Source organism: Phytophthora infestans, genomic scaffold, assembly GCF_000142945.1.
Source record: "Phytophthora infestans T30-4 supercont1.106 genomic scaffold, whole genome shotgun sequence".
NCBI lineage: Eukaryota > Oomycota > Peronosporomycetes > Peronosporales > Peronosporaceae > Phytophthora > Phytophthora infestans.
Window position 1 is genome coordinate 13,600 of NW_003303653.1, and position 20,299 is coordinate 33,898.

Genomic DNA, 20,299 nt, shown 5'->3' on the forward strand with positions numbered 1-20,299 from the left:
CGCATCAACTCGAGTTGAGGATCTTCCTCGTCGAATGTACGCACCTAAATGTCATCATCACTGGACGAACCATCGCTGTCGACTTGACGACGTCCGGCCCCACCTTTGGGGGCTCGCGCACCGCCTCGGCGACCGAACGAACTCTCGTTACTTGCGTAAATGCGTTGCATACGGCTCTCCGAACGTGGCGTAACCATGTGCGAGTCTTGAAAGTACGGTGAAGCTTCGGTAGTGCCAAAGGCACCACGCTCAGCTCCACGCTTGGTCGGAGGAGTACGAACGAGTCGTTGGGGCGTCGGCGGCAGTGGAATCTTAGACGGATCTTCATCTTGAATCATCGGTCGACTCACAGGCTGCTTTCCGGCATTGATGCCAACAGCGCCAAACGCCTTTCGAAGCTTCTTCTTCCATTTCTGGAGAGCAGCTCCGGCTTCATGTGGACTCCAATCCTGGAGCGACATCGTCGATGGGTACGTCTCGTTCTCGAACCCCAGCGACAACAGTAGCGAAACTGAATCCTCGGCAACTTGACTAGTCGAAACCGAGTTGACTGGGTATTGAAGTTCCTGCGCAAGCGCAGGCCAGTCAACCTTTTTCTTGGGGATGGGCTTGAACAGCTGCATCCACTCATCATTCTGCATCAGCGCTTGTACGCGGTCGAAAACGCGCTTGGCGGCTGGTTCATCACCGTTGATAGGTGGGCGAGGTGCCTTCAGCAGTGCTGAATGCTTTGCACTCGCCACCGAAGGTTTAGAACCCTCGGTCCCATCGTCATAATCTTCGTAGGTGGGTTCCAGTCCCGCAACATCATCGAGCTCGTCGGCGAGGTTCCTTGAAAGGGACTTGGTCGCCCCGCTCAGCCCCGATGATAGCGTGGCCGTCTCCGGCGTCGCTGCGCCTGGCTCTGGAGCCGGCGTCTTACCTTCGTAATCTTCATAATCGTGGGCGTCAGGACCGATGTCCGCTTCGTCGTCGAAGCTCACTGAAAGCTCGGTAGCGGCTGCAAAGCGCGCAGCCGGGCTTGAACTCTCGTTGCGAGCCCCGCCAGACTTGGCAGGCGTAACTGGTACCGTCGGTTGTCCTTTCGCCATGTTTCTTTTCTTTTTCGTGTTCTTCTTCTCTTGGTAGCTCGTAAACTGGAAGGCCATACAAACAGTTCACAATGGTCACAATCTGTTCCCGGGTCGCGGCACCAGTTGTGGTGTTGGAAATCCCACGTGAACTCTAGCTACAGATGTAATTAGGATGTTCCCACAACAATACGTCTACTAGGATAGTAAACGATCGTTCGGGCGGACCTGAAGACCCCAGTTCTGCCCTTGCACCGGGACAAACTGGACCTTGTAAACTACTTATATAGGCCAACCAGTAAAATAAGAACACGCTACTAGCACGAGCAAAGCTAGCAGGTGTTTTGAATCCTCGTGGTCCCAACAGCGGAAGGGTACCAGGCACGGGTAAGTCTTTTACGAGATCACCGAGTGTTCAACACTCGGCTGGAAGAAATAAAAGGGAGGCAATTCAAGCACTCCCAGTCGTGCAAATAGGCAACAATAAGCCGTCACGTAAAACCTCCCGATAATAATCGGCCAATACACAAAGTCTCTTGGCCTTGCCGGATGAACCCTCGCTACAGAGCTTCGAGTTCACCGACAGGCATAACACACTCAAACAAGCTTGACCTGACGCTTACCTTGAAGCCGGACGTCGCTCTGTGTGCTTGAGTGGAAATTCTGTTCTGTATTTAAGCTTACCCTTTCGGGTCTATTCCTAATAAGAAGTCCTAATCAAGTATACAAATATCAAGTGAACAATGATCCGTTATGGATCTTCTTGCATGCCAAGCGTCGTCTGCACTGTCGCATGAGCATCTTTAACGGTCCGCGCCTTGTCCCAGACGGTTAACGTGTCTTCCAAAGGTCGCTGAGTATTCCGCGAACTCATCCCAACCGCCACTGAGAGTTCGTACCGTAGATGGTCCGCTGAATGCGAATCCGGCCAGTCCATTATTAATAATAAGGACAGCCTGGATTCAGTGACATAGGGCCGTATCCGATATTTGTTGAAAACTCGGAGGTGACGCCGTCGAGTCCCTTGCACCTTGGCGTCTCCGTACATCACTCGACCGAGGGTTCGTCGCTTAAACAACTTGGGCGGTGTCACGTCTTTGTCGACGGATGATAATCCGCAACCACGGAGAAATCACTACACCACACTAATCAGATGCTCGTGATTGGACAAAAAGCGAACCATCGCCAAGTTGAATTTGTGACTGGCGCACCCAATAAGGGGTACATCAAGCTTCGTTGCCACGCTCTTGTTCGTGGCGCAGCTGTCAGCCACGACAAACTTGACCATCGCCAACGTCTTGCCGTACACATCCAGGATAGCGTCGATGAACTCGATGTGAGCGTCTGCCGATTGTCCGTCCTTCATTGGAGCGAGTCCAACTAGTCGTTCGCATAGACCATCACTACCGTGGTACACGACAAACACCGCAACAAAATGATGCGTCCCAGAGATCCATCCATCAAACATAACACCGAATCACTCGCCCATCTCCTCGGTGATGGTGTTGCCGACACGTTCAGCGACTCGTTGCATGTAGTTCTTCAGCGTCTCCGCTGAGGTAGGCTTCATGCGAACTAACTGTCTCGTTAGTGGGTCTCGCACAGAGGGAGATTCCGCTCGACAATCCAGCGTAGCCAGTCGTACATGTAAGTCGTCGTTTCGTCCACGAATCCAAAAACCTCGAGGGAGGTCAGGTTTCGGCGCTGAATCTCAGCATACTCTTCGCCGTGAGTGGGATGCTTCGAGTTCAGGTGAGAGATCAAGTTTGTGTAGCCTGTGCGCTGGGCTTGCTTGCGTGGCTGTTCGCAGATGTTGCACCGGTAGAGCCCTGGCTCGAGAACGGTGTAGAAGAAAGCGGCGAGTTGCTGGGACGACATGATGTAAATCAAGAATGACTGCCTTCTCAAAGATTGAAAGTGAAGTAGGCGCTGAAAAATGGCTAATGGAGAGGAATGGGTGGCTGCAAGCCACTCGAACGGTAAGCTTTTATATTTGTATTATTCCGTCCGTATCATACTATATTATTATCCCGAAAAAAAAATAATCCGTAGTATAATAGCAAATAGGTAGTAATTGCGGTATTGATATTATTTTCTCGGAGGCCTGGTAGCGGCGGCACTCGGCTAGTTTGTATTAAAGATAGCTCTACACTTCTTTACATATTTAGCCAATGATAGCGAGCGATGGAACTTCCGATAGGTGCTCTGCGTGCACCCTGGCATCGAAGTCAAAATCTAAACTCACAGTCAAACGGTTGTTGCGAAAGGTACGTGTATGCTATACAGCTGACTTAAAATGCTCCATTCTGATTGGGTCATCGGACAGAACATCCACTTTCGCGCCCACTACCTTCTGCGACCGACTACAAACTAGCTTTCTTACATTCTCGAAGTTTGTTGTTTTACTCGTTCTGACGGTCGCAGTAGACCAAAATCATGAACCCAGATGGCCGTTTCGTTCAGTCAACCGCTCGCCTGTACGCCGGGCAATCGAGTGCTCCCCTGTCCAGCCCCTCACCCCTCATTCGACGCGCCTGCGTCTTGAACAAAACCCCACTCATAGCCTTCCCACGCCACACCGCTATCTGTATCCCTCGCTAACTACCTGTGCGCCATGGCGTGTTTGGGCGGCATTCGAGTGAACGTCGTAGAGGCGCGAGGTATCCTGGCGGCCGACATGGGCGGCACCAGTGACCCATACGTGACCATCACTCTGCTGGACTCCAAAGGCGCTGTGATGCCCGCGGGTGGCACCTTCAAGACGAACGTCATCAAGAAAACGTTGAGTCCGCGCTGGGACGAAACGTTCGTGGTGGCCGACAAGCTCGATCTACGCGTCGTGTCGACGCTGCGACTGCTGCTGCGCGACTCGGACAATGGTTTCTTGAGCGACGCCGTGCTGGGTGTCGTAGACATCCCGGCGTCGCTGCTAATTGAGCTCAAGGAGCCGCTGGACAACTGGTTCCAGCTCACCAAGCACGAAAAAATGAAGAAGGACTCCAAGGGCGAACTCCGCGTTGTACTGGAGCGACTCGTGCCCGAGGAGTCCATGGCTGGCAGAGGCACGGGTGTGAACATCAACCCGATGCTGGAGACGAAACCTTCGGCCGCGAGCAACGAGCCGCCCAATCTGCTCTTCGTGACGCTGAAGTCGGGCAAAAACCTGCTGGGGATGGACAATAACGGCGCCACGAGTGACCCCATTGTGTTTTTCACGTTTAACGGCCAGAAGCACGAGTCCACGAAGAAGGAGAAGACTCTCAAGCCTCAGTGGAACGAAAAGTTTGGCTTCTTCGCGCCCGATGTGAAGAACAATTTGTCCATTCTAGTGGAAGATTACGACGTTACGATCAACGATTTTATGGGCAAAGCTGACGTGTCATTATGGGACCTCAAGCCAAATGTGGAGAAGAATATCACAGTGGAACTTGGCGGGAAAAAGGGTAAGAAGGACAAACAGGAGCGAGGATATCTCCTGCTCACGCTGCTGTGGACGTACGACAAGGACGCTCGGGATATCGCAGCCAAGAAGAAGAAGTCGACCTTCTTACCGAGCTTTGGTGTGCCCGATCAAGACTACGACTCGGACGACGACGATGGCGTGGAGATTGACGACAGTGCTGCCAATAAAAAGTCCGAGGAAGAGCTGAAGAAGGAGCGGGAAGAAAAAGCTGAGAAGCAGGCAGCTCTAATGTCCGAGCTGAGCAGCTTTGAGATCAAATCTGGCGACTACAACGTGCAGGTTCACGTCATCGAAGCTCGCGATCTGGTGCCCAAGGATTCCACGGGAACGTCAGACCCCGTCGTGTATGTGGAGGTGTTTGGAGAGAAACAGCAGACAGCAGTGAAGAAGCAAGTGCTCAGTTGTTTCTGGGACGATCTACTGATCTTCCCGTTCCGGAACTTGGACAAGTCTGAAGTCGAGATGGGTTACGTCCGCTTGAGCGTCATGGACGCCAACACCTTTCAACGTGCAGAACTGATCGGCGCAGCGCAATTCGATGTGTCGTACATTTACTCCCAGGCGAACCATCAGCTGGCGAACGTCTGGATCGGTCTAACGGACATCACAAACACCACAAACCAAGGCATTCAGGGATACCTGCGAGCTTCCATCTCTATCATCGGCCCTGGAGACAAACTCGTGCCTCCTCCGTCTCCATTTGGCGAGGGAGCCTCCTCAGACATGAACAACGTCATCATGCCGCCTAGTGTCACGCAACATGTGCGTTTCTTAGGCGCAGTGATCCATGTGGCTGAGCATTTGCCTCCCATGGACGTTGCTGTGGTCGGGCGAGGTGGTTTGGATGCTTATGTGAAGGGATCCATTGCTGGCGGAGACGCGATTCGCACCCGTGTGCGCACTAAGAAAGGGCGACGAGACGAGCTCTGCCCGAGTTTTAACGAAGAACTGATGCTGGTTATCCGTGAGCCGTCGATGGCTGACTCCATCCAATTGGCTGTATACGATTGGGATCAGGTCGGATCGGACGAGTTGGTGGGCTACGTGTACCAGAGCGTGAAGCCGGTGAAGGCGATGGGTGGGAAGATTGGACCTTTCTGGGCCAACATCTACGGAGCACCGCTACGTCTCAAGTCTGTTGGCATTGGTGACTCCATGAAGAAGCAGATGAATACGTATCCAGATATTGCGAGCACGTACCGAGGTCAGCTGCTCCTCACGTTGCGCGTGTTGGACAACGATGACGACAAGTTCGATGAAACAAACCAGAAGCGCAATACGAAGCGCATTCCTCGAGATCTGTACCCACGCGAGCGCATCTATCGCCTACGAGCCCATTTCGTATGGGGCAGCCAGATTCCATCGTTCATGAGCTCCAAACGTCCTGGACAGAAGGCCAAGATGCAGTTGGTCATGTCGTGTGGCCTTAATGAGATTGCATCGTCTCGAAATCGTAACGTGAACGGGACAGTGGAGTGGAACAACATGGAAGAGAGCGACAAGATGCTGCTGCCCGAAGATCTCTCTCAAGTACCAGATATCTTCTTGTATTTGTGCAGAGGAGAGGGAGATACCCGAAAGGCGGTGTGCTTCCGTCGCTTTACTGCCAAGGAGCTCTTCGATGGACGTCCAGCTCGTGATGACGATAAGGGGCTTGCTGGTGGGTTCAAGAATGAAGTGGACTGGATCTCCATGAAGGAAGACCAAGCCATCGACGCTTTAGAGGACGAAACATTCCCTGGTAATGTGCTGGTTCGTATGGGCTTTGGAACTGAAGAGATGGCGATGCAGACGGCTTGGGATCGCTCCGACTTGGACGCAGTGAACAAGCGCATTCCGTACCAGCTTCGTGTGCACATCTATCAGGGTCGACGGTTGCCTCCTGCTGACTCGAATGGCCTGTTGGATCCATTCCTTGTCGTTCGATGCATGGGCGAGGAGAAGTTGACATCGAAGAAGAAGAAGACGAGAGATCCATTGTGGTACGAGACGCTGCACTTTGACGTGAACCTACCAGAGCTCAAGTACGCGCCTCAAGTGATGCTGCGTGTCATGGACTACGATGACTTCGACACCAACGACTTTGTGGGTCTAGCAGCGCTCAATCTCTCCGATGCGGTGATTCGGTCATCGGATCAAGTGGCGGGCGAGCACCAGCCGTCTCTCCCAGACCCGCAATGGCATCGCATCATGTTCCAGGAACCTGGAGACTGTGAAGGTGAAATTTTGGCCTCGTTGGAGCTGATTCGCAAGCAATTCCCGGACGAAACAGTGAGACGAGCACCTTCCATCGTTCCGAGAAACCGGAAAGCGTTCTTGGAGATCACAGTCTTGGGTCTGCGCAACATGGAGCCGTACCAGTTCTTGCCCATTCAACTGCCATTCGTTGAGTTTGTTCTCGGTGGCAAGGACCACGCAGCACAGGAAATGATCACGGAGAAGTCCAAGCGTCCGACCGGCAGCAACCCCAACTTCCTGCAGCGTATCGTCAAAGAGGTCGAGCTGCCGGAGAACGCGCACTTTGCGCCTCGACTGAACATCATCGTGAAGGACACACGTCTCGGGGGCTTCCAGACGCCCATTGTGGGCTCAGCTTCGATTGAAATGAGCTCCAAGATCCCGTGGTCCAAGCATTACCGTCCGCCTCAGAACGACACGATGGCCGAGATTGAGCTCGAGTCTGCAGACGAATGGGGAGACGATGCGCCACTCCTGGGGAAGGTGACCAAGCCTGACGACTCGCCAGGACTCGAGTCAGTCGATAATGGCGCTGGCGTGTTTGGTGCGTTGAAGAGTATGGGGGTGGACTTTGACCCCAATGGAGCCTTTGAGGAAGCGTCGTCTCGTCGGTCGACTCTAGCGGGGGAAGAGGACGATCCGAACTCGAAGAAATACCTGAAACACCGCGAATTACTGGATGGAGATCTGGAATCGGAGCTTAAGACAACCCCATTCGAGAAGTATGGCCTGCATATTGGTCAGAAGAAGAAGAAATCGTCTCTTCTGGCTGCGATTAACCCGTTCGCGAAGAAATCTCGCGGCGTTGGAGACGATACTGGCATGTACAAGATGGCTGGATACTTCAAGGGTTTGATCCGAGTCATTGAGCGAGAAGACGAGAAGCCGCTGTTCGACTTTGATACGCTGCTGCAGACACTTCCCTACGAGGTGCGTGTCTACGTGTTGGACGGCGTTGGCTTCGCTCCGATGGATCTGGGCTTGAATGGCCGTCCAGGGAAGTCGGATCCGTATCTGCGCTTAAAACTGGGCGACAAGAAGATCAGCGACCGCAAGAATTACATCGAAGACACAACGGACCCAGACTTCTACAAGATGTTCATGATAAATGCGAAGCTCCCGGGCGCCAGCATTTTAACTATTGAAGCCATGGACCACGATCTCATTGGCGGCGACGACTTGATCGGCAAGACCACGATTGATCTGGAAGACCGACTGTTCGACAGGCGATGGCAGGCGATGGGGAAGATGTACGAGACGTCCAGTCGACTGCGTTTGAAGCCACTGGAGACGCGAACACTCAACATCCCGACGTCGCGAGCTCCGATGGGCACAGTCAAGCTGTGGGTTGACATTTTGAGTCCTGCGCAAGCCCACGACTACCCTGCGATCGATATCTCGTTGCCCCCACCTGTCGATATGGAGCTCCGTGTGGTGGTGTGGAAGGCGCGTAATGTGCCGTCGTTTGACACTCTGGAAGACATGAACGATCTATTTTTCCGCTGCTGGATGGAGGGATCGGAGTACCAGGAAACAGACATCCATTGGCGAGCGAAGAAGGGCAAGGGATCGTTTAACTGGCGTATGAAGTTCCCGATCACTTTGGGACATAAGCAAACCAACACCAAGATCCCGTACTTCCACATCCAGGGCTGGGACAAGGACGTGCTGTCTGCTAACGATGCGATCGGAGAGCACACACTGGACCTAGGACCGTTCTTCCGTCGTGCTTATAAGCTCAAGTCGACTGTCCAAGTGTACGAGGACGACGAGGAGACGAGGAAGAAGAAGAAGAAGGCGTCGTCCGATGATGATGCGGCCGTCAAGAAGATCCGAGAGGCGACGGGCCTTTGGGACGACGACGACCCGGCCGATTCCAAGTGGCTGAAGCTCGAAAGTCTCGACCACAAGACCAACACTCGCAACTTCATGGGTGAAGTGTGTGTCTCACTCGAGTTGGTGCCAGCAGAGAACGCCAAGAAGAATCCTGTGGGTCAAGGCCGGTCTTCGCCCAATAACTCGCCGTATTTGCCTCCTCCGGCAGGACGTCTGTCCTTCTCCCTCAACCCGTTCAAGGTGCTCAACGACCTGCTGGGGCCTTCCATCTGCCACCGACTCACGTGCTGCTTCTGCTGCATCCTGTTCATGGTGGTCATCTACTTCTTGGCGCCATTCATCAACGTGGCGATCATTACACTCAAAGGGTAAGGCGACAAGACCAGGCTTTCTCGTCTGCGTTTTGCATACTTGTAGTGGTTATCGTAGTATTGGCTTGGGGGTGGATGAAAAGCAATTGATGCGTGAGCTTTTTGCTGTCTTTTTTTTTGTTGCGGCAACGGTTTTGGGGTTCTATAGTTAGGGAGGTCCTTCCTTCAGTTCGCTCAATGCCTCGCCTAGCGAACAATCGAGTTGGGGTGGAGGAGCTGGAAGTTGACAAGGGCGAGGAGGAGCCGCATGCTGACGAGGTCTCACAAATGAAGGCGAGTGCGTCGACCCCGACGTTGGAAGCGGCCAAGGCACAGCGACAGAAGGAGCTTCTCAGAAAGAAAAAAGGGGAGCGAAGAGCGCACGCGAAACAGCGAGCAGCTGAGAAACAGCGACGTCTCGATGAGAAGAAGCAGAAGCGTGAGCTTAAAAGGATGATCGAGGAAGACGCGCCAGCGATCGACCGAGCTGACACTTCAACCCCGTGTTTTGGCACTGAGGTCAGCACGAGAATGGAGGGAGTTGTCGACTCTAATCTAATCGTGAGGCCGTTGGGGGACTCCTCTAATTCATCAGCGATCGAGATTGTGCCGAAGAAAGTGAAAGAACCTTCGCACGATTCGGCAGCGCTCACAATCCAGAAAGCTCTGAAGAAGAACTTCAAGAGATGTCGGACGATGTTTCGACAATCTCCCCGGGTTTTCGCAGAGAAAATTGTTGACCCGCCTCCGACAGAAGAAGAGGAACACTCCAACACAATGCTCGATCCGGTACCGACAACTACTGAGCTTGGCCCTTCAAACGAAAGTTTCGCGGCTGTAGTGCCAACACCTGACCGACCTGAAGTAGTTATCCCCCCGCTCGACTTACCTCACCTGAAGCCATCTAGCTCTCCACGCGCTCGAAGCTCAACATCATCATCGAGATCATGTTCCTCATCCTGTTCTTGTTCGGACCAAGGAACGTGCTCCTCGTGCTCTTCGTCCTGTTCTTGCTCCTCCAGTTCTAGCTCATTCGATACAAATAGAAGCTCTCGAAGGCGTCGACAATCAGATCGTTCAGCTCGATCTTCAATCGAAGATCAGAAAAGGCGCCGCCATACTACGCGATCAGCACGAAGAAATACACACAGTGTTGACAGCGGACCCTCGTACTCGTTGCTACCAGACTTGCAGTCAATGGACGAGACTCAGTATGGCGAACTACATCACTGCATGACAACGAGGATCCAAGCACTGGTGCGTGGTTGTTATGGACGAGCAAAGGCACAGCGACGACAACTTGAAGTGGACGAAGAGATCAGAGACGAAGCACTTCACGACCTACAACAGGAAGGTGTCGTCAAGATTCAGACTAGAACTCGCGGAGTATTAGTACGTAAGAAGATGCCGATTTCCGATAAAGAGAGACGAAGAAGAAGACGGAGGCGATCTCAGCTCCAGTCCACGTCGCCAGCTAGATCGGCTCAAGAAGAGTCGGATGTGGAACGTGGAGTTTATTCCGATCCAGACGAGATTGGTGAATGGCCACAAGAAGTTGACTTAGAAGCACTGGACGACTGGCACGACCTGAATCAACTGGTTACCGCTGAAGAAAGCGTGACGCAAACTCAATTTTCTTGGCCAAAGATCGACTGCGAGTATTTTGTGGCACCTGGAATATGCATGCGAAGAAACCTACTGACGACTTGCGTCTCTGGATTCGCCTGAACAGATACCACATTGTGGCAGTCGGAAGCGAAGAGTGTGTAAACTCGATCGCAAAGAGTGTCGTGTTCACGTCCAAGAAATCATGGGAAGATCAGCTGAGAAACACACTGGGAGTCGACTACATTCTCGTGGCGTCTCATGCTCTCACCGCCATTCACAACGTCGTCTTTGCTCACACGAGCATCTTGCCGCTACTGGGGAGTATCCACTCAGATGCTGTCGCGACGGGACTTGGTAACCAGCTTGGCAATAAAGGTGGAGTCGGAATTGCCTTCACCGTTGGGTATACGAGCTTCGCCTTCGTCAATTGCCACTTCGACGCACACCAACGCAATGTTTCCAAGCGCAATGGCAACTTTTATCGGATTAACCACGAACTGAAACTTTCTTCCTCTCCATCTGCTTCATTATCGCCCCCAAACGAAGTTTCTGTGGCTCCACTAACCTCTGGCAGTCCCAGTAGAGATGGCCTACAAGGACTCGGTCGAACGTCCGTGAATCGATTCTCCATGCCTTCCGTCGTCAACGGAGTCTCAGCAGGTTCAAAACGTACCGTGAGCGACCTTTTTGATCGTGTCTTCTGGTACGGCGACCTCAATTATCGCATTAACGGAACGAGACGCATGGTGGACACTTTGCTGCTTCGGAATCAATACGAGGTGCTGCATGCGAACGACCAACTTCAACGAGAAATGAAAGCTGGAAATGTGTTTCCTCACTTTCGAGAAGGTCAACTGAACTTCCGACCCACGTACAAATTCGATAAACGCAGTGACGTATATGACTCGTCCTCGAAGCAGCGTATTCCTTCCTGGACAGATCGGGTGCTGTACCTATCGAATGATAAATTGCATGACATTGAGCTACTCAGCTATCGCAGTCAAACGAACTTTCGCACGTCAGATCATCGCCCCGTATGCGCCACGTTTCAAGTCAAGTTTAGTGCAACAGGAGTCGCAGAATCATTGCAATCACCTCGTCAGAGTGGCAAGCCTGACGACAACCTCGTGGCTAGTCAGGCATGCTCCATACAGTAAATTAACTTAACAAGACATGGCACTGAAAAACAGTACTCAAGTAAAGGTAGTAGCTCTAACTTTTCATGAACGTACTTGCCATTTTTTGGGTTCAGGGTTTTATTTCATGTTAGATCTCGAAGGCAAGAATTGTTTGTCTGCCTCCCATATTTAAGGACCGCCGCTATGCGGTCGCATGACGCAAATATCATCACTACTCCTGGAGCTGCAACGTGAGCGCTTGCTCGTAAGAAAGGCTTTCTCGGTCTTCACGACATCGTCGCGAGCCAAAAACCACTTGACAATGTCCACGTGACCCAAAAACGACGCGTAGATCAAAGCTGGGGCCTTGACTTCCTTCCACTCGCTTGACTTGTCATCAGTTCTGTCTGGACCTACGAGTATTGTAAGTGTCTCGTTGATGTCCCCATCTTCAGGTTTGGTGTATCGCACCAGCTCCTCGAACTGTTCCAGATTTCCATTACTAAACCGCACAGCGAAATGGTACGGGTGAGCCTCCATATCTGCCTCAGACATTAAATCTTGGGAATCGATCTTCCCAGATAAAACCTCTAGCGATGAAGACATGGCCAGGTTTTCTTTATCTTTTATGCCACCAGCACTTCCCTCTCTCGGTGGAAACAAAGGAGGTCCATCCTCCACTGCCACGATCTGAGACTCCTCCAGCATCTCAGAGCACTGTACTAAATTCCGCAGGATTAATCACAGCATCGGTGAGGATCGCGTTTAGACTGTCGTTAAAGATCAGACTGTTCGTTTGATCAGTAAGACGGCCCTGCAGGAAATCTGTGTACTCTGTGTAGCTTTTGCTCAGTTGGCCCTCCACATTCCCCATATCAAGCGCATCCTTGAACACGTGATATATAGCCCCACCGCCGCACAAGATCAGAGCGACCGATTTGAGCGAAATGTAGCGCTGCCGTTCACGTTGCTTCATCTCACACTTTTCTCGTTGGATAAGTACGTTCCGTAGGGAGTTAAATTGATCACGAAGCAGCTCGACGTTTCTCTTGGTGACTGAGGTCTCGCATTGAAGATCTTGCAGCGATTGTTTGATCTTCCCGACCCAGTCCGAGTTCTCCACGTTGATCTTTGTCACTTTCAGGTCCCATTCGATCTCCCTCCAGTTGGAAAATGAACGGCTTGGCGTCTGCACTCCTTCAGGCCCATCGTGAAAAACACGGGTGGCTCGGTCGTCAAACGCGAGGTTTTCGGTGATCGCTTCATTGAATGAAAGCCCGCTAGTACTGCATGCATCTCGTCGACAGTCAACGCCTGGAAATCCCAAATGAAAGATGATGCGGAGATCGTACACGCTTGTCAAATTCCCTACTAGCTGCTGTAGATCGTCAACCGTGACTTCTTTTGCGCTCAACAACAACGCCGAGCGATCACAAAATGCTCGTTTCTTCATGCGCTGCTGCAGAAGCCAGCGCATCTCACAGCTATCGGCGGCCTCAACAGCTACGTCGTACGCCGTTTTATGGTCGAGGCCCACATTTAACCAGTAAATGCTGAACAATCTCACCATTCCCCAGAGATGCTGCGCAATGCAATGCCGTCCAATCGTTGTCGAATGATACAACTTGTACCCACTCAGGTTTTGCAACCCTTTCACAAAACATTTGTAGCGCTTTCGCGTCCTGCGACAGCAACACGTGCTCGAACCACTTCGTCTTGAAATCTCCCACAGCTAACACAAGCGCCTGACGCCAGTCACCATCAGTGGTGCTCTCGATTTCGTTATCGATAGTTTTGAGGCTTTGAACCATTTCGTCAAACATCTTCATCTTCGGTAGAACAGCGTTCTTGTGTTGAACTGCAGCACCAGTATCCGGAATGATTGCGCTCGGATCATCCTTTAGACCTTTTTGAAGCCAGACTATAATTGCATCCGCATTCTTCGCTCGGATAGCGCTTTCCAACTCAGAGTATGCATCCAGTTGCTCGAAAAACTTGTCACGATTTGGGCCATCTTGAACATAGACTCGGGCACTCTTTCTATCATTACTCCAAAGAGTTGGATCAGCTCCATACTCCAGCAGCTCGATCGTGACTTTCAGTAAATCTCGTTTGACTGCGGTCTGGAGGGGGGTACAGCCGAGATACCCGATCGTATTTGCACAAGCCTCGCGTCGTGCTAGTAGCAGAGCCGCATGTTGATAATTGCAATTTGAAGAGCCGTTAGACCACCACTTTCGGTCAGCTCCATGCCGGCACCATTTTCCAGTAGCAACACAATAATGTCACACTAGTTAAGGCGAGCGGCTTCGAGCAACGGAGTGTACTGAAAACTGAACGAAACGGAGTGTACTGAAAACTGCGACGTTCGTTAACATCTGCAAGCGTTGCTGAACACCACCAAGGTCTCCTCCACGCCTCACGAAATCCGTGCTACTATCGGCTGAGAAATTTTCCCATGAGTGGATATATTAGGACTTGGCCAAAGTGACCAAGTCATAAACTTAAAAACTCTTTTTGTAGAATCAGTACACAAAAGGCATTCGATTATCCGTAGTGCATTTCATGGCGCTGGATTACCTGCAGTCTATACAGCAATTCAGCCGCTGTTGGACGCTCTCTCGGGTCCAACGACAAACACACATTCCCCAGATCCACCATCGAAGCCAATGCACCAGAAGAAAACCGGACTTGCAGCTTCCCCATTGCCATTTGCTGAAGGACCGCCAAGTCACGCATGCGGTGGCCAGAGCCGTCGCTGTCAGTTGCATGAGTGTAAGGCAAAACCTGCAAATCCAACTCCGATAATACCACCCCGAACGAGAAAATATCGGCCTTGTCGTCGTACCGTTCTCCCATGAGAACTTCTGGTGCCATCCACAGAGATGTACCGACTCCGGCCGTCATTGTCTGATCTACTCGCTCTCGAGAGATACCGAAGTCCGTCAACTTGGCATCTAGATCAGCTGTCAGAAGAATGTTTCTAGACTTGAGATCACGGTGGATCACCACTGGACTTAACGAATGGAGATACGTGAGAGCATGCGCAACATGCAGAGCGATTTTCACTTTGTCGCAGTCGAAGCCAACGGGATGGTGTCGGTTGTGATACGACGTGAGCAATCCTCTCAAATCTCCACCATACATGAATTCAATGGCAGCACAAACATCGCTTAGCGAGTCCACGCAACACCCACGAACTCCACGATGCATGAGTGATCAAGTGTAGCCATTAGTTTGACTTCCGCCAATAAGTTGTTGACGTGAGCGACACTCTTGCGGTGAGCGGGCAACATCCTCTTGACTGCGACTGACAGACCGTTGAAGGTCCCCTTGTAGACCTCGCCATACCCTCCCTGGCTGATCAGGTTCTCCATTAGAATCTTCTCTTTCGGAATCCTTGCTGTCGTTATCACATCGTCGTTCCAAAGGTTCACCTTGCTACGTGGACGCTTATGATTTCCGCGAGGTCCAGGGTCCGCAGTACTCCGCGTTGTAAAAGGTTGCTGCATAATCGGATTTGTGTGTCCAATAGGAGATCGGAAACGTTGATATCGCCCATCGGCCTCACCGGATTCGTCCTCTTCCAAGCCTGCTTGTAGTAAATCCCGGGCGAAAAACCAATCAACACTCGACAAAGCGGGAGCCACCCTGCTGGAACTTATAGCCAAGTGTATTGTATCGGGTAAATCGTAGAATGAGTCTCGAGTCTGATGGTAACCAGATCGAGCTCAATTATCAGCTTTTTTTTTAAGGCGTCCCTCAGAAAGTTCGCTGGGAAAGTTATAAGAAAGATGATATGTAGTTGGCCTGGTTCCTAATATAAAACCCGGGTCGGACCTTACTAGCCCGACTGGGAAGACACGCAGACCCATCGCCTGAAGATGGCAAAGCTGCCAGGCGCCCTTGGGTCGTCTCCGTTGAACTATGAAACCAAGGTGAAATACCTAGGATTCACTACACAGCCCCCGAAGCTTGGTTTCCCCACTACCCCTCCGCTCGACTTGCGAAGGTTGTGGCGATATCACCCAGAGCGCATGACCAACGGCTGGCAAGCGTCTGACGCTTACAACCGGACTGGTTTCTTGAGGCGCTGACTGTGTGCTCGAGATCTCTGCTGACTGCGGACACGCGGAACTTGGCCCACGGTGGCTGTCATCATTGATCGAGTTCGACGACCTAGAGGAAGCTGAGGATCTTGGTCCTCGGCACCGGTGTGCCCTTGGCTGTCCTCATCCAAAGTACGCTGAACTGTTTGCTGGACACTTCGAGGTTGTACCTCATCCGCGTCGTCGCTGTCACGCCGGACGGTTTCTCCATCGGGGTGACTTCGTTTCTTTCTGCCGCGAGGGCGGCCACGAGGCTTCTTGCCCTTCGCTGATTCAGGAGGTGTAGACGCCGTGCTGCCGTTCTCACGATCTATCTTCTTCCAGTGATCCGTGAGACGAGGGTCTCAGCAGTGTCTACATATCTCTTCAATAAAATCTTGATGTCCTTATTCAAAACTTGCATTGGTTCGTAAGAGTCTTCGATCGACTGTAGGCCCTTCCAGCTTACTAAAATATCAAAGTCCTTTGTAGCATTATTCCACTTGTGGCCCTTCAGCTCATTAACTGCTAAGATGATTTGCTTGAGCAGCTACGTGTTCGAGTAGCTCATCCGTGACATTTAAGCTACATCTTTAACCGTGAAGGGTGCACATCATGTTCTTCTCCTGTAATCAGGTGCTCTACACGAAAGGAGTTGGAATCGGCCCGAGTCACTCGATACGGTCCAACCCAATTCACTTGGAGTTTGTTTCCACGTTTCTCATCCGTTCGGGATCGCAAGACCTAATCTCCAACGTGAAAGTTTACGAGATTCTCTCCTCGTTCGCGCTTCTTGTTCAAAAGTCTTTGCTTCAGTCTCTTGTCTTCAACCACCTCATGCATCCTCTGTAAGCTGCTTCTCAGCCGATTTAGGTAGTCGTCTATCTGCTCGCTCTGTGGAATCTGCTGTAACTTGTTTTTCACTGGTAGATAAAATTCACAGAGGGGTGTAGGCCGTGGCAGTCCAGTGAACAGCTCGACTGGCGCTCGATTCCCAAGAGATGGGAGTGCTGTATGGTTCAAATTGGCTTGCACCACCGGAACCAAGTAGATCCAGTCTTTGTATCCAATTTTGTATGTTAAAATCATTGCTCTCACCACTTGTAGTACATCCCGGCTCACACGTTCAACTGATCCGTTAATCTACGGACTATACGCAAGTGTGAATGACTGCTTCGACCGGAGACGGCGACTCAGCTCGGCGACAATCTCGTTCTTGAAATGGGTTCCACAATCAGACACCCACTCAGGAGGAACACCGAATCGTGAGTGCCAATCCAGTAAAGCTTCAACCACAACACTACTTTCGGCTGAGTCTGCAACAACCAATTCGCAGTAATATGTGGCGTGATCCTTCATAACCAAAAGACATTTGCTGCCTCCAAAGCTTTCATCCATGTAAAGAAAGTCAAAATGAAGAACACCATTACGTGTACGACACTCAATCACCTCGCTCCACGGACGTGGGATAATCTTTCCCCCTCTTGAATGCAGACAAAGCAGACACTTCTTAACGAAATTTGCGACCACATCTGAGAGGTGCTGGATAGCGAAAAGCCGTCCCAGGTGTGCAATCATGGCTTGTTGGCCGCGGTGCCCTTGAGCGCCACAGTGCGCAATGATGCACAACCGCTGAAGTAACTCTTTTTCTTCATATGGGATCCACAGCTTGTCCTCCAGGGTCACGAGACCACCATCATTTCGATTAGCGTGAACCGGAGCCGAGTTCTTAGCTTGTATTTCCTTGAGTTCCACCAGTGTAGGCCACACAAAACAATCATCATCCAGAGGGCGCAAAGCCGACACAGTCTCAGTCCTTTGGTTTGGGCGAGCCCGAGCAACCTTCAGTCGTTTCACAGTTGGCGAATGGCTACCAGCCCAGCGGGAAATTATATCGGCCCATACATTATCAGATCCCGGTACATGCTCCACTACATACTGGTAGTTCATTAGCTTCATATACCATCGTAAAAGTTTCCCTTTAATATGTTTCTTGATCGAAACGTCCGGTGCGAAGATGTGAATCAGGTTACGATGATCACAATACATCCGAAAGGGTTTTGGCCTTAGTAGCAAGTAATCCAGTTTATCACAGGCAACGATAATGGGGAATGCCTCTTTCTCGATGACAGTCCAGTTTAGCTGGCTACCGGCAAACGTTCCACTTGTGCAGTGAATGAGCCGATGTTGTTGCTCTGTAGCAGGCTTCTGAGGGTCGAAGTCCACAACTTGAGTCACAATAACGGCGTATCCAACGCTCGAGGCATCCGTAAAAAGACATGTGGTAGCGTTGTCATCAGGAAAATCGAGAGTAGCAGCTTTGGCGAGCGAATCCTTAATCCGGTCAAATGCCACTCGTTCATCACTGCTCAGCTCAATGTTAATGCCAGCAGCCGCCCTCTTGGTCTTCTTGGTTTTCGTGAGAGCCGCGTCAAGTTTTTGTTGTAAAGGGGCAATCTGCCTTGGAATATCAATAATGCTTTGACGCATCCAATTAACCGCACAGACAAATTGCTGAAGCTCTCCGGCAGTACGTGGGCATGGCAAAGCACGTAGCGAGTCAATTCGGTTTGGGTCATGTCTGATGCCTTCACCACTTATGATCCTGCCGCACCACTAGACCTCAGTCTGGTACAAGCTCGTTTTCTTTGCACTCAGCTTTAAGCCAAAGTGGTCCATTAGTGACAGCATTTCTTCCAGCTTGTCCAAATATACATCAATATCCTTGGCATAAAGGAGTAAGTCGTCGATCCAAATCAGTAAATGGTCGTACAGTAGACTGGCAAAGCAATTCTCCATGGTCTTTTGAAAGAATATCGCAGCATCACTACTACCCTGAGGCACTCTGCGAGGGGTAAAAACCTTCTCATCGGTCATGTATGAAAGCAATTCTTGACACATTAGAGCCAACGGAAGCTGCCAAAAGCCCTTACAAAATCAAAGAGTTCGAAATGTTTCATTCCCTTCGCGTTCTCCATCACCACGGATAAAATCGGCATAACTGCTGCCATGACTTCAGTCAATGCGTTCAACTCACGATAGTATGTGGTTTGCCGAAGATCCATAAGGTCCGCTGGCTTCTTGACAGGGAGAACGGGACTCGCCCATCGACTTTCCGAATTATCGTAAGCGAGTCCTAGTTTTACCAAACGAGAGTTGAAATCGTGAAGAAATTTGCGAATGTGAGGGGGATACCGTCGAGGCTTACACCTTGTTGGATGAGCCCCTTCCCGTAGTCGTATCTCCAGAGGTGGAACACGTGCTGGTGAGTCATCCTGCAGAGTCAAACGCCATACATCGTAGGCATGGATGATAGTACGAAGTCGATCGAGCTTGTCTGCTGGGAATCCGTTCTCGACTGCTTGCTCAACCAACCGTTCAACTGCAGCAAATACGTCCTCATTCTCAGATTGAGGTTCTTCAATTCGGACCGGAGATTCGTCGGCCTCCAGTTCAACAGGATCGCCACTTGTTTCATCCACATTTAGGTCAGCTAGTTGCTCCAGTTGACGCTCCACAACAATCCCAAGCATTATTAGTACATCATTGCCAAGTATGAACTCGTCGTCATCCATATCGACAATCAACACATCCACAGCCTTCATCGGTTTAACCTGCCCAGCCGCGGTGCGAATCATTAAATGGAGTTTAGCCTTCTTATCGGCAGTCACCAACATAGACCCAAACGTATGGTTCTGAACAGGGACAGTAAGTTCTTCAGCTTGAACACTTGGGTCCAGAGCCCGGAGTTGATTCCAGTGAGAGCGGCCCATCACGGTATGGTCAGAGCCACTGTCAGCGCAGTACGGAATCTCCAGTACTCCATTCACCATAACAGCACGAGATGGAGTCGGTAGAAACTCACCAAGGCGCTTGGTCTTTGTACGCTTGGCTGCATTCGCCTCACGCAAGCGTTTCCTCAGCTTCACCTTTTCATCTTCAGTTGCATTGGGGCACTCGTTGAGCCAGTGCACTTTGGACACGGACTTGGAGGTAGCTTCTTCGACTTCGATTTCGTCTTGGTCTTGGATATGCTATTGGTCTTGGATATGCTATTGGTCTTGGCCACCTTCCTTGAAGAGTCCTCCGTATTCTCACCGGCCCTGATTTTCTTCTTTCCTTCGGGGTTCTTCCTCTTCTGCAGATCTTCATTGCGATCTCGTTTCTTATTCCTTTGTCTTAGAAACTGGCGCTCATGTTCCTTCGCCTTCTCAACGACGAGGTCAAACAACAGTCTTGGAATCGAGGCGGCCTACTTGTGCGTATACTGCAAACACTGCTCCACTTCTTCCTTGAGAGCCGCTAGGTGAATAGAGGCCACGTGTTGCTTGCACTTTGCCTCGTTACCCCCGTCACCTTCAAAGCAGGCGCCCAGACCATTCTCGCGCACTAACTTCCGGAACTGGTTAAAGTAGTCCAGCACACGGGCGTCGACATCTCTCTCCGTCAGGTTCATCCTCAGTTTGGATCGGAATAATGCCTTGACGTCAGTGAGCGTGTCATTCTTCACGCTTGAAAGGATGAGGGC

General features: G+C 51.2%; 4 protein-coding genes across 4 annotated transcripts; 3 read left to right on the forward strand and 1 right to left on the reverse strand.

The window, feature by feature from the left end:
* Positions 1-3,684: 3,684 nt before the first annotated feature.
* On the forward strand, positions 3,685-8,979 carry PITG_20081 (uncharacterized protein; the record flags this gene model as incomplete). The annotated part of the gene is made up of 2 exons (XM_002896048.1): positions 3,685-6,160; positions 6,236-8,979. The coding sequence occupies 2 exons, from the start codon at positions 3,685-3,687 to the stop codon at positions 8,977-8,979; spliced, it is 5,220 nt and encodes a 1,739-aa protein (XP_002896094.1).
* Positions 8,980-9,245: 266 nt separating this feature from the next.
* On the forward strand, positions 9,246-9,985 carry PITG_20082 (uncharacterized protein; the record flags this gene model as incomplete). The annotated part of the gene is made up of 2 exons (XM_002896049.1): positions 9,246-9,476; positions 9,866-9,985. 2 exons carry the CDS (start codon positions 9,246-9,248, stop codon positions 9,983-9,985), a joined length of 351 nt encoding a protein of 116 aa, XP_002896095.1.
* A 651-nt stretch (positions 9,986-10,636) lies between these two features.
* PITG_20083 (inositol polyphosphate 5-phosphatase, putative) lies at positions 10,637-11,722 on the forward strand (the record flags this gene model as incomplete). The annotated part of the gene is made up of 1 exon (XM_002896050.1): positions 10,637-11,722. One exon carries the CDS (start codon positions 10,637-10,639, stop codon positions 11,720-11,722), a length of 1,086 nt encoding a protein of 361 aa, XP_002896096.1.
* Positions 11,723-14,259: 2,537 nt separating this feature from the next.
* PITG_20084 (protein kinase) lies at positions 14,260-14,830 on the reverse strand (the record flags this gene model as incomplete). Its single annotated transcript, XM_002896051.1, has 3 exons — positions 14,260-14,301; positions 14,375-14,380; positions 14,471-14,830. 3 exons carry the CDS (start codon positions 14,828-14,830, stop codon positions 14,260-14,262), a joined length of 408 nt encoding a protein of 135 aa, XP_002896097.1.
* Positions 14,831-20,299: the final 5,469 nt, after the last annotated feature.